Source organism: Crocuta crocuta, unplaced genomic scaffold, assembly GCF_008692635.1.
Source record: "Crocuta crocuta isolate KB4526 unplaced genomic scaffold, BGI_CrCroc_1.0 scaffold134, whole genome shotgun sequence".
NCBI lineage: Eukaryota > Metazoa > Chordata > Mammalia > Carnivora > Hyaenidae > Crocuta > Crocuta crocuta.
In genome coordinates, this window is record NW_027530183.1 from 3,435,191 (window position 1) to 3,450,600 (window position 15,410).

The window sequence follows — 15,410 nt, forward strand, 5'->3', positions numbered from 1 at the left end:
TCCCCCACTAATATAAAGTAACTTACTGATGTGAGGAGCAACAGAAAGAAGAAAGATGGTGTACTGATGCATGTTACTAGACAGTACTGTGAACATGCCCAGTTTCTATTTGTATTCTATATGCCTTCTATTCAGATAGATGTTCAAAATACTTTTCCACTGGTTTAACAAAAAAGATGGAGGAGGAAGTATCCGAAATATATAGTACATGGCAACTCAAGTTACCTGAAAGATACTTACAGAGTTCAATGAGGACTGAATAAAATTTGTGAATTTGTAAGTAAGGCAGCTAGATATTTCAAGTACTATTTCTAGATATTTCAAGAGATTTCTTCTTCTTCTCCTTTTTTTTACTTGAGAGATGGAAAGGGCAAATAGGTTGGAAGGGCAGAGGGGGAGAGAGAATCTTAAGCAGGCTCAATAGAGCCTACGAACGTCAACAGAGGTAGACATTGGGTTTGATCCCAGGACCCTGGGATCCTGACCTGAGCTGAAATCAAGAGTTGGATGCTCACTGACTTAGCCTTCCAGGCATCCCACAAGTATGAAGCCATTTCTGACTCATTGGTATTATTATATAAATAAGCTTTAATATTGGAGTACATATTTTTATTATTTATTTTTTATTCATTTAAAAATTTTTTAAGTTTATTTTTTTTTTTTTTGAGAGATGGAGAGAGACAGAGCATGAGAAGGGGAGGGTCAGAGAGAGAGGGAGACACAGAGTCTGAAGCAGGCTCCAGGCTCTGAGCTGGCTGTCAGCACAGAGCCCGATGTGGGGCTCGAACCCATAGACCGTGAGGTCATGACCAGAGCCGAAGTCGGACACTTATCCGACTGAGCCACTCAGGTGTCCCAGACTACATATTTTTAAATTCTTAAAAGACTTTTCTTTTCCCATTAGTATACCTATGATCATAGTAAATTCTACAAATATTTTAAAGTGAAAAAGAGAGTCAACTTGAAATTTCCACTTCCTTAAATAACAGATGCTTGTATCATTCCCAGTGTCTACCTGGGAAATTTCTTTGGAATAATTGATAAATATAAAATTTAGTAAGAAAAATGTATACCTTCTTTGCATTAGACATATTAGTTCCACTGTTGCCTTTCTCATCTCTCTTAAAATTTCATGTGGACATAGTCCCCTAAAATAACTTTACATATTAATGATAGATATATCTATGAGTAAATGGAATTTTCTAGGATGAGCATATTTGTGATAAGGTCAAAGTCATATAATGAATTTAAGTAAGAGCCAACAATTTTTGTTTTGCAAGAAAAACTGATTTCATTGGTTATCAATAAAGACCCTTGTCCGGTATCAAGAAGCTCCATGCCACTGATTCTATGAGGGACTGGACTGTAGGTAGAGGGGACTCTGGATAAACCCATCACTCACTCTAGGGAAGGAGACCCATTTCAAATCCTGGGGATGATGAATCTGCAGCATACTGTTGCTATAAAAACAAAGACAGGTATTTTTCATTATTATCCTACCTAATGTACTAACTGCCTCAGTGGTTGGGTAAGGAGGATAATAATGGAAAATTTTGTGTTTTATTTCTGTAAATTAAATATAATATCTCTGGGACTTATTTAACTCAACCCACAGAATGTAAAGGCTTGGTTAGAATATACTACTAAGTTCCTTTCAGTCTCAATTTAGTTGACTTTATTTTTTGCTTCTGGTTAATTCCTGCTAACTGTTGAGTTCTTTTGTGAGCACTCTGGGCTTCGATTTTTATTATCATTTTCAACTTTGTATGTATTCTAATTAAGACTTAGGTAGAAAAATCTAGCATTAACATTACCTTCTTTCTTGACATCTGACTAAACAAAGTGTGTTTTAAAATCTGTTCATATAACATTTTATTCCCTGGAATTAAGATTGCTTACAAGGGCAATAATTAGTCCTAATATTGGGTTAAAAAGCTTATTTCAGTGTCTGTACCAAGTTACCCTGCACTCGTTTTTTGCATTTCTTTGAAAGTGTGTGTGGGAGCAAGTGGGGGAGGGGCACAGGGAGAGGGAGAAAGAATATTAAGCAGGCTCCACGCCAAGCTTGACCACATGAAGGACTCTGAATGAGATCATGACCGGAGATGAAATCAAGAGTCAGATGCTTAACTGACTGAGTCACCCAGGTACCCTTTGCACATTATTTTAAAGAGTCCAGTGTTTGATCCCATTTTTGTTTTTTGGATAGGAAGGAAGGTGACAAATTAAGTTAAAGGTTACTTTTCAATTATATGGTAATCCCGACTTATAGTAAAACAAGAAACCACTTTTACATAATTCTTGCACTAGTTCAATATTTTCTTTTTTGGTTTTTACTCTCTTGGTAAGAAATACAAATCTGTTCTTTTTTTTTTTTTTAAATGTTTTTATTTATTTTTAGGAGAGAGAGAGAGACAGCGTGAGCAGGGTAGGGTCAGAGAGAGAGGGAGTCACAGACTGAAACAGGCTCCAGGCTCCGATCTGGCAGTCAGCACAGATCCCGACGCGGGACTCGAACCCACGAACCGCGAGATCATGACCTAAGCGAAAGTCGGACGCTTAACCAACTAAGCCACCCAGGCGCCCCTCAAATCTGTTCTTTTAAAGACTAAGAAACTTTTTTTCCTGAAATCACAATTAATCAGAGGATTGTAATCCTTCCAATATCTCTGCTTCATAAGATTAGAAGGCTCATGCCTTTTTAATCTTCTTTTTCAAATTTCACATTCTTAAAGGGTCTCTGAACATCATAAGAGGTTAGGATTGAATTTTATTTGTTGGTCTTTGTATTAAATGATGAATAGTTCAATATTAAATGATGCTCATTTCTAATTGTCTTCTAATAATCCTGACTAGCAAAGAATTCTGAAATTACAGTGAGAAGTCTTATATTTGATTCATGGACAAGTAATTAAAAATTCTTGGGTACTCAGTTACTTTATTTGGAAAAATGTGTTTGCCATGCTCTATTGCATGAAAACTTGATTCTCATCAGAACACTAATTCAGGGCTATGTGGGCGGATTCAAAGAGAATTTTGAAGAAAACAAGACTTGTCTGCAAGGCAACTGGCGTACCCCTCCACAGGAAGGGGTGTTGGTCACCTTCCTCAGGAAGGAGCCGCCTTCATCAGTAGGGGGCACTAGCCTCAGAAGATGAGGGTTCTGAAGGTTTAAACAGCAACTACCCTGTACATGTCACTCATTTGGTGTCCAGTGTAAATTCTTATTCCCTTCCATCAGAACGTAGGTTAAAACATTTTAGGTTCTCATCTTCTAATAGATTGTTACCCAGCTTCTTTCAAAACTTTATACTTAAGAGAAATAATACCTACAAATGATTAGGCATTATTATGCTAGGAGACAGTCTAAAGAGTAGCATATGGGCTTTGGAAACACACTTCCTGTATTCAAATAATGGCTCCAGCACTTGCCAGTTCTGTGTACTTCTGTACAATTCAACCTCTGTATGCCTTGGTTTCTTATTTGTGAAAAGGAAATAACATTAGCACCTGCCTCACAGGATTGTTGTAGGGATTAAATGAGGGATTAAATACTAAGTGCTTAGAACAGTGTCTGGCACATATAAGCCCTCAATAACTATTGGTCAAATTTTTACCATTATGGACATGTTAAAATTGAGTTATTTCAGGTACAGAGATATTGTAAATTGAGTCCATGCAAGACATTTAATCATCAGAGAGCTAGATATCAGAGTCTTAGTAACTTACACCCAAGTATAAATTCACTGTTTTTTTCTTTAATGATACACCCTCAGATTTGTTTTGAGTATTGATATGTTAAAAAAATGAGATAAAAACATCCTTCATTTGCTATGAGTCTTTAAGATATTGTGTGTATTTTTACTTTTTGACTCAATTTTACTTCTGAGGAAAGTTTTCCTGTCTTGAAGAATTGGTATGGAAATTTATATTGAAAAATGATAATTATATAAAATGTCACTTGGTGTCTGACAGTTTTAACCTCCAAAAACTGTAGTTTCATAGGGTTCAATCTACTCTCATGCATTCATTTTTGCCTTGGCTCTCAGGAAAATTAGAAATAAACTTAAGGGTAAGACTGAAAAATTTTTGGAGAAAAGTCATATATACACAATAATAAAATATTGTTTATACTTGTGAAAGTTGTTAAAAGGATCAAGTAAGATAATGTAGATGAAACTATTTTATTATCTAACACTAAATAATTTGAATCCACAGACTCAGGTTACTACATAAAATTTCTTCCTACAACTGTAATTTCTTAGACTCCTTCTAAACCATAAATCTCACCACTTAATGTCTTCAAATTCTGTCCATAATATTTATGATAAAACTTGAAGGTAGTCCCTATTTAGTTCTCAAGCATCACTCTGGCCCTATGTGTCTCCACCCTGACACCCTTGCAGTTACCTAAGTCTGTCATCCTCTTACTTGTGTCCATGTCTGTTCACACTACAACCCTGGTCTGGAATGCTTATTCAGCAGCCTGCCTGGATAATTCCTCCTTTTATCTTCAGATCCAGCTCAAGCATCCTCAGTTAAAATAAGTGTCTCAGTTAAAACTCTTTAATCAAAATTACCTTCCACCTGAACTACTATCTTAGCTTCCCGATTAGTGTCTGTATTTGTAATTTGCCATTTCTCTAGTTCGTCAATATTAATCTAAATCACAGGTCCCATCACATCACCATGATGCTGAAAAATACAGCTCTCCTTTGACTCCAAGATAAGGCCTAAATTCCTCAGCATGGATTTGAAAACTCTTCAATATTATGTCCAGGATGATCTCATGAGGTATAAGAGAAAAGATATGATGGAAATGAGGGCAAAAACAGTTTGTAAACCTACCATTTTCTTTTAAGGGTACTTGTGATGAAGAATTTCCAGAACTATGCAAAGTCATTCCTGTGGCATAAATTAAATTATTAGACAGTTTATAAAATGGTCAGATACTATAGTAGTAATTTCTGATAAATTCAGAAAAATCAATAAAACATTAAGACGGCAACATTTTTTCTATTTACACTCAAAAATGTCTTCTGACAATGTCCAAGTTAAGCATATCAGCTTGTTTTGCAGAATAAATTTAAACACAAGTGTATTGTTTCTGACAATGACATTTTGATATGTCAAATATGAAATGATGAAACTGAAAAGAGTTTTAAAAGCATTTGTTCAAATGTTAAAAGAAAATTCAATAATCAGAATGAATAATCTTAATCAAAAAACAAATGCAGAAAAATATTTACCACTCTAAATCTGTGATAAATTTTTATGTAGATGAAAACTTTTCTAATGAAAATAGCTTAGAATCTATAAGATATCCCATTATATATGAATACATTTTGAAAAGTATTTTTGAAAGGTTGAATTAGTGTCTTCTTAGGCTATTTTCAAAATATCGGGTGACCTATAGGGTGAAATCTTGTCTTTTATCTAAAGGTTTTCATCAATTCAATTTAAATTGATGACAGTATCATCTCTGAAATGTGTGGAAGCCTACATCAATACAGTAATGTTACTTTTCAAAATATGTCAACTATAGATTAGAGGTCTCTTTTTGACTTCATTTATTCCACAGATCTTGAATCCAACTACACATAAGAGAATTAATTTTACACATTGTGCAATTAGGGTTAAACGATCAAACTTTGGTTGGTCTAAGTGAGAGTTAAGTAGTATTATTTGGTAAAACAGCAGCAGAAGAGGGTGTCCTTATTGCTCTTTTGTCTCCCCAGCTGTTTCTTATTCTGAGTAGTCATTCACACCTCTGTGCTTAAATATCTACTCTTCTGAAAGATTCCAGTGCATTTTCCTTTTAAGATGCCTAAAACAACAGGAAACCTGAACTATTTATAAGGTAGTATGAGTTTATATGCTTCTACACTTAAAAAATTAATATGGCCCAGCTAGCTGGGAGAATTGGAAAAAAAACTTAAATCAACTAAGAATTTCCACCTACCAACCATAGTACATTTCATAAAATTATTTGGTTTCAGAGACAATTCCATTCATGCTAAGCTGGAAGTACCCTAAATAAACTTTTCTTTAAAAACTATAGTATAAGTGGGGTCCACTCTCACAGGCTTGTATGGAAAATCCAGAGGGAGGCTATTCCAAACAAAGTCAGGGTACCAGGCTGGGTGGGTTCTCTCAGCAAGATTGTCACGGTTTTTCTCTGTGACCAAGAAAAAGTGAAGTAACAGTCTATGCCAGGAAGTAATCTGTTAAATCAGTTTTTGATTTGACTTGGTGCATTTTTTAGCAGTGTAAAATTTCATATTCATGAGCAGTTTTGGCAATTAGGACAAAGAAGCAAAAATGTTATCTTGGTAGCTAACATCATTTCGTTCACTTCACTATGAGCATGAGGTACGGAAGAAAGAAGGTAAGCTTGTTTATGCTGACCTATAACATATGCTTGACCAGGGTCTTCAAAGGATGAGGAGTCTGATTCATGTTTCCTCCTTTCAGGACTTCTATTTAAACTTGCAACAGACTTTGAACTAAAGAGGGAAAAGGAAGGTAGGAGGGGGATGTGTCAATGTAAAAAGATATGGTGAAAATAATAAAACATCAAAACAAAAACAAATGTATGAAATGTAGAATTTACAAAGATGTAGTTGGGTAATTATGTTCTTACTTATTAAGTTTTGTGAATCCTGCCAAAGATTCTGTGTCAGATCTCGCCATCTGATGTAATGGTTTTCCTACCAACTCCGCAATGGTTTGTGGTGGGGATTCCACGTTAACAATGACATTTTTCCGATGAGGATAGAGAGAGGCCTGACTGAGGTCGTGGTATGATTTACTCATCCCTCTAGGCTTTTCCTCCCAGGAAGCTCTGTCACTCTTCTCTTTTGCACTGTTTTGCAATGGCTGGTAAAGCGACAGCTCTGAGCAGGATAGCCTCTTCAGAATCTCAGCTTGAACGGACAGAGGTCGAAGGGCAAGTTTGTTCAGGGTGCTGCTGGCCAGACTGCCAGTGCTGATTGCTCGTCCCATATTAAATCCTCTAACGGACTCTGCTTGGAGGTTCAGGCTCCTAAACGAAGCTCTCTCTACAAGGAAATAGGATGGCTTTACACGATGGAAACACCGCAATACCTTTATGCGAAGAGTTATTTCAATAAATAAAATACAGCATGCAGGTTTTTTAAAATTGTTTTGATTGCCAAGATAAGTAGTAGCTTTCCAACTGTGGCAATCAAGGATTTGAAAAAGGAGGCTGGAAGATTCTGGTTTTCAAACCATCTCTCCATCCCTGTAGCTTTTCCTACTTCATCTAATGAAACTTGTGCATCTAATAATGTTTGGTCTTTGGGCTTGCTGACTCCAAATTCCCAATTTCGGGCTGCAGTTAAAAATGACAACATTTGGCATGGAAATTTTCAACCCTAGTAGTGCCTCTGCTATCGTACTTGTAAGCCAAGGATGGGGAGAGGGAGAGATGAAGCCTGGATGGCTGACATAGTGAGATCATGCCTGAAAAAGAAGCTATACAGAGGAGAATTTTGCTCAAAGAAAAAGTTCTTCATTATTACATTTTTAAAAGCTAATGGCAGATTATGGTAATCGTTGCACAAGTCTGTGAATATACTAAAAACCACTGAATTGTACACTTTAAGTGGGTGAACCATATAGGATGTGAATTATACCTCAATAAAACTGTTACCACCAAGAAAAAAAAAAGCTTTTACAGAAAATTATTTTTTGTTATTTCATTACTATGCTAATCTCACCTTCCCACCTTGTTGATTTTTTGTGCTTTAAGTGAGGCTCAAGGGCCATGGGAGAATCAGGAATTATTTGCCTTCTGTCTTTTTTGGTTTCTTTTAATTAACATGATCAAGGAGCTGGGGTTCTATTAATGCTTAAATTCCTTTCACTCTGAAATACACATCCAAAGTCTTTCAGAGGCTAAATTTAGAGAGCTACTTTACAACAAGTGCCTGGTTATTCTATTTGGTGAGAGCCAATGTCATGGCAGTATTTGACCATTTGAGGATATTAATGAAATAGCATTGTATCACAGAATTTTAACATCCAAATTCTTTCATGTAAATAAAGGGCCAGGAACACAAAATTTCAAATGATTTAGTTGTTCATGCACTAGTAATGCACATCACAATGTGTCCTGTACCAACTCTTTGCTGTACTCTACAAGGACTAAGCCTTGACCACTATATAAACAGCTGCAAAAACATTCTTTAAAAAAAAAGTCAAATGTTGCTGACTTAGGTCTTTGGACTGCTTCATTTATCTTCTAATTCCTAGGAATAATAATAATAAATATTTCACCTCAGGCATAAACAGATAGGAAAACATATAAGATTTTTAATATGCATCAGAATGAAGTTTAGACAGGTTTCACTGCCAACAGGAAAATTCAGTGTTCTTTCTCTGAAGTGGGAGTGGACGCCAAGTTAAAACATGGGAATAAAAATAAGATGCTGGTTCAAAAATTCCCAAAATGATTTTTTAGCTTAAAATAACAGTTTTATCAGAGCAAGAAGCTATACATATATATATATATACACACACACACACATATATGATATACGTATATAATGTAAAATGTAGAGTATATTATATATATATACATACATCTATATGTATATATATATATATTGCTTTGAGAGAAAACTGTAATCAAAGATACAAAACTGAGTCTTGCACAGATTCAACTACCAAGAAATGCCTTTACACCCAACAGATTTCTTCACCCATAGCAAAAATGTAGAACTTTGGGAGAAATAGGGACAGACTATTTTGTAAACATATCAAAGATTATGCTATTCAATTTCAGTCATAGCCTACTCCTGGGTATGACTTAAAATACTGCATATATTCATTGGATGGAAGCATAAAACACCCATTTATTTGATCTGTCCTTAATCCCTTTCACCTGGAAAGGACCCTAATATGGTCTGCCAGGATGGGAAAGGACATTGGAATGAGCATACATCCTAATATTAATATTTCAGATTTGAACTTCAGGGCTCACTAGTTCCACACTGAGTCTGCAACCCACACTACCTCATCTCTGTTTGTGTTATTTGTTTAGTCCCTTGTACTCTTTTGTATTCTCGTATACTGTCAACTTAACTGTATGTTTCTCTGGGGAGAGGGACTTCATTTATTTTTGTTATCCCACAGTACCCGGCATGATATCTTACAAGTAGTAAGTGCTCAATAAATGATTATTAATTTCATTTTATGTATGAATAAATTCTATTTGATGAAAACTCATCAAATAGAAATTAAGATATCAGGGTTCCAGCCTCATTTGACCTCTATGAGGTTAGGAGAGACACTATGCTCTGAACTTGTCTCCTCGCCAGTAGAAGTTTGACTTAATGGCCTCTAAGGTTGTAGCAGCAACATTCTATGATGCAACAGAGGTAACATACATGTGTTTGCCCATCAGCCTCCTATAGACAATATCAGTTATTTTTATTTGTCTAGTACAGTTAAGTAGGCAGGTAGTTACTTTTAATCCACTTTAAGCAAAAAATAATTCTTTTGAAGGTTTAACAAAATCTGGGATAAGCTGTGGATAAAACTGTTTTAAAGTGCTTTAACAGGAGTTCAAGGATACACAGCTGTAGTGTTCCTCGGTGCAAACCTGTGAGATACACAGGGCATTCCTACTTCATGGATGAGGAAAATGAGACTCTAAGAAGTCAGTTACTTTCTTAAGAGGTCATTATACTGCTACTACTACTTCTATTAGTGGTAGTAGTGGTAACACAATGTTGATGATGATGATGATAACGATAATATTTATTCAATACTTACTTTGTGTCAGGCACCTTTAAGTTGAGTACATGTATGAATTCATTTACTTTTACAACAACCTCATGATGTAGGTATTATCATTATGATAATCATTTTATAGATGGGTAACTAAGGCAGATTTCAGAGCTTGTTAGTAATGAAGTGAGGTTTGCACACTGGCAGTTTGGCTCCACAGTTCATGCTCTTAACTCCTATTCTATATTGTTCTTCAGTATAAGAAGTGTTGAGAATGAAAGGCTAACTTTGTAGTTTTGTCTTTAGATTTTTTTTTCATTACAGCACATTATACCACATCTGTAATGATGCAACCTTCAACGGTTGAATTTTTGTTTGTATTGAAGAGAATATTAGTCCAAGTAGGAAAACTGATAGCTCTAATAAGTTTGATATTTCACTGCACTTTTAAAATATGTAAGAGCATATAGTTTTTCTAGTAGAGCAAAGTATGGAAAGAAAGGCATAATTAGATTACATTACATAATCACCATATTTAGCATGCACAAAAATCATTACTGAGGAAAGCCTGTTAAAATGCAGTTTCCAGAGACCCAATAACCAAAGATGGCGATTCACCAAGTTTCAGGTAGGTTTGTGGAATCTTCATTTTTTGTAAGCATACAGCTCCTACCGTCTTGACTCTGAAAGGCTGAGAAACATCTATTCATAAGCTGCCATCACCCCAGTCTGATCCTATAGGAAACACATTTTATGTAGGATTTCAGGATGTAAGGAAGTTTGGATACGGCATTCATAGGACACTCTGTGCTGTACGAGGTCAATAGTGCCATTCCATTAAATTTAAAAATCAGACTCTTCAGAGAATTTCCCAGAAAACTCTAGGAATTTACTATGCACAACTAGGTTCTGTATAACTTTAATCTCTACATGTGGTCTTACGGAGTAAGCTTTTAATATTTCCGTTCAGACAGAGATATTTTTTTCAGGGCTGAATTAGTTCCTTCTGAGGGTTCCTCTTCAAAAGGAACTGAAACCAGTCTCCTGAGCATTTACACTGGGTGTGGTGGTTATTCATCTCAGTCTCTGAATAGGGACACACTCAAGTAAAATTAATGGGGAAATCTGCCACCCCCAACTGTTATGGGATGTAACTTCACCGTCCTGCATGCACCCTTCCCCTGCTCCCTGCCCTGTTTCGCATGTTTTCCCCCCTCACCTGGAAAGCCCTGCCATTTATCTTTAACCTACGTAGTTACTTTGGTCCTTCAAATTCCAGTTCCATTGCCACCAATGGAGTATTCTCGCCTCTGATCTCCCTTTCTTCTTACAGTGTAGATCATGTGGCCTGACGATAGAATCTGTGATTAAAACCTTGACCCTCTATTGTGTACTACTGTTTCATGTACATTGGTCTTACCTTCTCAAATAGTATGTAACTTTACTATGGGTAGTGACATGGACCCAAATGTAATACTTCCATCAGTTAGCCTAATGATAACCACAGAATAGACATCTTAACAGGTATTCCCTGACAGACCTAGGGCTCTGTTTTCAAAATGAACACAAAGTTGAAATCTTGGCTTCATCTGTGGCACCTTTATAAACTTGACTTAGTTACTGAACATCATTGTACCTTGTAACTTTCATCCCCAGTAAGGAAATTCTTTTAACATTTGTGGCAAAAATCAAGCACATACCCTGATCATCTGACCCTGTTTGCTTCTCCTTACCCATATCTTGGGCATCTTGGTTGCTCTGTCTCGTTCGCATCTGAAGCTGGAACTTGTGCTGGGAAGAGCACAGGTGCAGCAGGTACTGGCACACCTTACTGTTGTCTGTCTGGAAGGCATGTTTTATTCCATCTGATGTGTTCTGCAACGTGATTTTCTTTTTCTACAATATTAATCAGGGGAATTAATAATTAGGATGTTTTCCTATCACTTTATGACATAACTAAATTCTGTAAACAGTAGTAATTAATAGAGATATTATTTTTATTTCTCATGAGGCATGAGTATTCCTTGACCTGCCTCTAACATAAACATGGAAAAACATAAGCCTGTTATTGTTACAGATTGAGGAAATAAATGAAATTAATATTATATGCCACTTCTAGAAATTGTAGCCTAGATCAGATAGTGTACCAAATATTGGCAGGGGAAAAATTTCCTTTAATGAGGTTATTGACATTTTGAGTTTACTACAATGTTTACAAATACCAAAGCTGTTTCAAAGACATTATAGAAATATGTTCTTCTTGGGTAAGAAAATGAAGTTCAACAAAAATTGATTTATTAATATATAAGAGCTGTGATTCTGCCAAGAAGAATCTTGGTGGCCTGTAGGTTGGGATGGACATTGTGAGAAGTTAAAATGTGGGAATGGAGAGGCACCGGGTAACACGGCTGCTGGGTTGAAAGATAAAACACACTGATATTTAGAGAGAGTGATTCTTGCATTTGAATTCAGGGGAAACAGGAGAACCACCAGGTAGTGTTATCTCTCATATGTTTCTGGATAAATGAATGTTTCTTGCATAAGAGGGCATCTGAAATGTTGCAGCTTCTGTGGTGAGGCTTGCAGGTGATTTGTACATCTTAAAAGATTAACATTCAGCGTTCCAGGGATCTAAGAGTAATGTCTCTGGAGAACTGCCTGTATCCAGTTAGATTCTACTCTAGCTCTTGCGTACTTCTACTGTGCAAATTATTTTCCCTATTCACGTCCCTCGTCTTCAAATGGAGAGGCAGGCATAGAAAAGTCAAATTTGGCAAGGTTCACAAACAACATATAACAGAGTATTACTCAAACTTCAATCATGCAGATGTCTTCTTCATAATTTCTGGTCTCATTTATTCATAAATTTTAAAATTGACTTTGCTTACTTACATAAATTCATTTAAGCTTTATATCACAACTTTAAGTAGAAAACTAGTACCACTAGCCATAAATGGAATCCAGCTATTAAAAATATATAATCAGTGCAATAAAGACAAAATAAGATGTGTAAATTCTAGATGGATGTGTTGCCAATGAAATCTCTGGGACCCTGCTCTCTCTTTGTTAAAAAACGAAATCAGGAAGTATTAAAGAAGAGTTAAAGTCACAGTAGCAGCAAACTAGTATTTTGACTGTCAGTAATATACCTGGTTAACTATTCAAATAGTTACAAGTTTCAAACAAATTATAAAAATAATTGATTCTAAGTGTTTACTGATAGACTGGACAAGAAATGTTCCCAAGGGAATTCAACTATGAGAGATGAGAAGGGCAAAGGGTGACTTTTCCATCTTCCTAGAGGCTAGTGGGGAAAAAAAAAGGAGGTTTAAAAAGAGAGCTCTGTGTTGGAGAAGGAACTTTAGGATAAACAAGTTTTGTTAACCACAAGGATCAGTCTATCAGTCTGCTTGTGAATGTGGTCTATTCTCTATTACAGGAGATCTTTAAATATGAGCTAATCACAGGCAGTTCTATACATAGCAGGGCTAGTGTGATAGCTTGGCAAACAACAGAGAGCTGAATGCTAGATAATTTATTTGATTCGTTGCCTTTTCTAAACTGGTCAAAATTAGATTTGTATTTAATTAATCTAAGGTTTCCTATAGACATCTGCTCTGCCAGTATTTCCACTGGGGAAAGTAAATTATACCCAGGTAATATCCTGGTCTTGCCTATCTTGGGAAAATGAGAATGTCTGGGCTTTCCTGAGAGAACACATTATTATCTAGTAATCTTAGTGGTACCTCTGAGTTTCACAGGAAACCAACGAACCATCAAGTCTAGGACTGATTTCAAAAGGTCTCAAGGTTGAAGATTAACCAGACCAAGTTTGGAACTTGAGACTGGTATCCTTATAAACCTTGTTCTAGCGAGACCATATTTCAGCCCACGTACGAACTAGAGATATCGTAGTCCCTGAATACCATTATGAAAACAAATATCTCAACATAATTTTTGATTTATCTCTGGGGCTTCCCAATTGCATTTCAATGTTCAGATACTCCATAATTATTTCCAAAATCAAAATATGGCTTTACAGCTCACTATCTTTCATAAACATGATATTCTAAAAGTTTATCACCATAAGGAGTATACACTAAAACTTAAATCTGTAGAAAGTCCTGGGACATTAAAAAAAAATGTCCTTTAGTTCATAAAATCCAATACATTTCTGGGTTGCTAAGATGCAAATACAGTTGCTGTGAGGGACCCAATACTGAGCTAGACAAAATTTACTGGGTTAAAGTAATTATTTACTTAAAATATATTAGAGGAGTTTCTCCATGTGAGAAGTTAGTATCCTAGAATAAGTTCTGAATTAACAGAAAAGTCAACTAGGTTGTAATTTAACTAAAGTTAATTGAGCATGCAACCAGCTAGGAATGTATACTATTCTTTTAAAAATCACTTCCTCTAATTTCACTTAGCATAATAACACCCTCTAGTTTCATCCATGTAGTTGTAAATGGCAAGATGACTTCATTTATATGAGGACTTTAAGATACAAAACAGACGAACATAAGGTAAGGGAAGCAAAATTAATATAAAAACAGGGAGGGGACAAAACATAAGAGACTATTAAATATGGAGAACAAACAGAGGGTTACTGGGGGGGTTGTGGGAGGGGGGATGGGCTAAATGGTGAAGGGGCATTAAGGAATCTACTCCTGAAATCACTGTTGCACTATATGTTGAGTTGGATATAAATTAAAAATAAATTAATTAATTAAAAAAAGAAAATAAGAAAATAAAAATCACTTCCTGAGAAAACTAAAACCAAATAAAATCTCAATAATACTTCCTACAACTAAGAAAGAAGAGTTAAATAGTATTAAAATATATTAGTCCTACTGAATAAAAGGGTCTAGAGTTTACTTAAGGAAAATCAATTAATATGTTACATTTGAAATTGACAACACGTATTTTAAAATATAATGAAAAGGGGTTAAAATGGACATACAGAAAAAGAAATCTTCTTGGTTTCCCTCCATGGAAAGCGAAGGACCAATGTGCGAACTCCATTGTGAACTTCAAACACAAGGACGCCTTTAGAGCAGACTCCAAGCAATATTCCAGTCTGTGACTTTTTCTCAGGGTGCACTCGATGAAAATGAACTCCATATTCTGTCAGTCTTTGACAGACCTGTCGGAACAATGTGACACCATAGCAATGCACCTTGGTAAAAGGTGACATAAAGATACAGAAATTGTGCCATCATACTTTAGTACAGAAAGAACAGTCGTTTCAATAAATGCTCAATCAAATGGATATTCACATACAAAAAAAAAAATGAATCCCGACCCTTATTACACCTAGTATATGAAAATTAACCCCAAATGAATCACAGACCTAAATAGAGCAGCTAAAACTGTAAAGCTTGGAAAATCATTGTGGGTGTAGGTTTGACAAAGACTTCTTTGATGGGACATAAGAAACACGAATCACGAATCTTCGAAGTGAAAATTGATAAACTGAAACTTTTGTTCTTTAAAAGTCAATGATAAAGTATAAAGGCAAAGAGATAAATGTATATATAATATGTATCTGATAAAGCAGATCCTGATAAACTGCATCCTGAGTATATAAAAAACTAGTACTTCCCAGTAATAAGGAGGCACATAACCAGATACAAAAATGGGCAAAAGATTTT

General features: G+C 35.6%; 1 protein-coding gene across 9 annotated transcripts in view; it reads right to left on the bottom strand.

The window, feature by feature from the left end:
• PTPN13 (protein tyrosine phosphatase non-receptor type 13) overlaps positions 1-15,410 on the bottom strand; it is a 199,399-nt gene that overhangs the window by 51,838 nt on the left and 132,151 nt on the right. For 5 of the 9 annotated variants that reach the window (XM_077765150.1, XM_077765148.1, XM_077765145.1 and 2 more), the window contains 5 exons: positions 14,720-14,902; positions 11,490-11,652; positions 6,644-7,061; positions 6,409-6,506; positions 4,849-4,905 (listed from right to left, as the gene is read on the bottom strand). In XM_077765150.1, coding sequence (XP_077621276.1) covers positions 4,849-4,905; positions 6,409-6,506; positions 6,644-7,061; positions 11,490-11,652; positions 14,720-14,902 — 919 coding nt within the window. The remainder of the gene's footprint in view (positions 1-4,848; positions 4,906-6,408; positions 6,507-6,643; positions 7,062-11,489; positions 11,653-14,719; positions 14,903-15,410) is intronic. The other 4 variants (XM_077765147.1, XM_077765146.1, XM_077765152.1 and 1 more) reach the window with 2 other exon arrangements.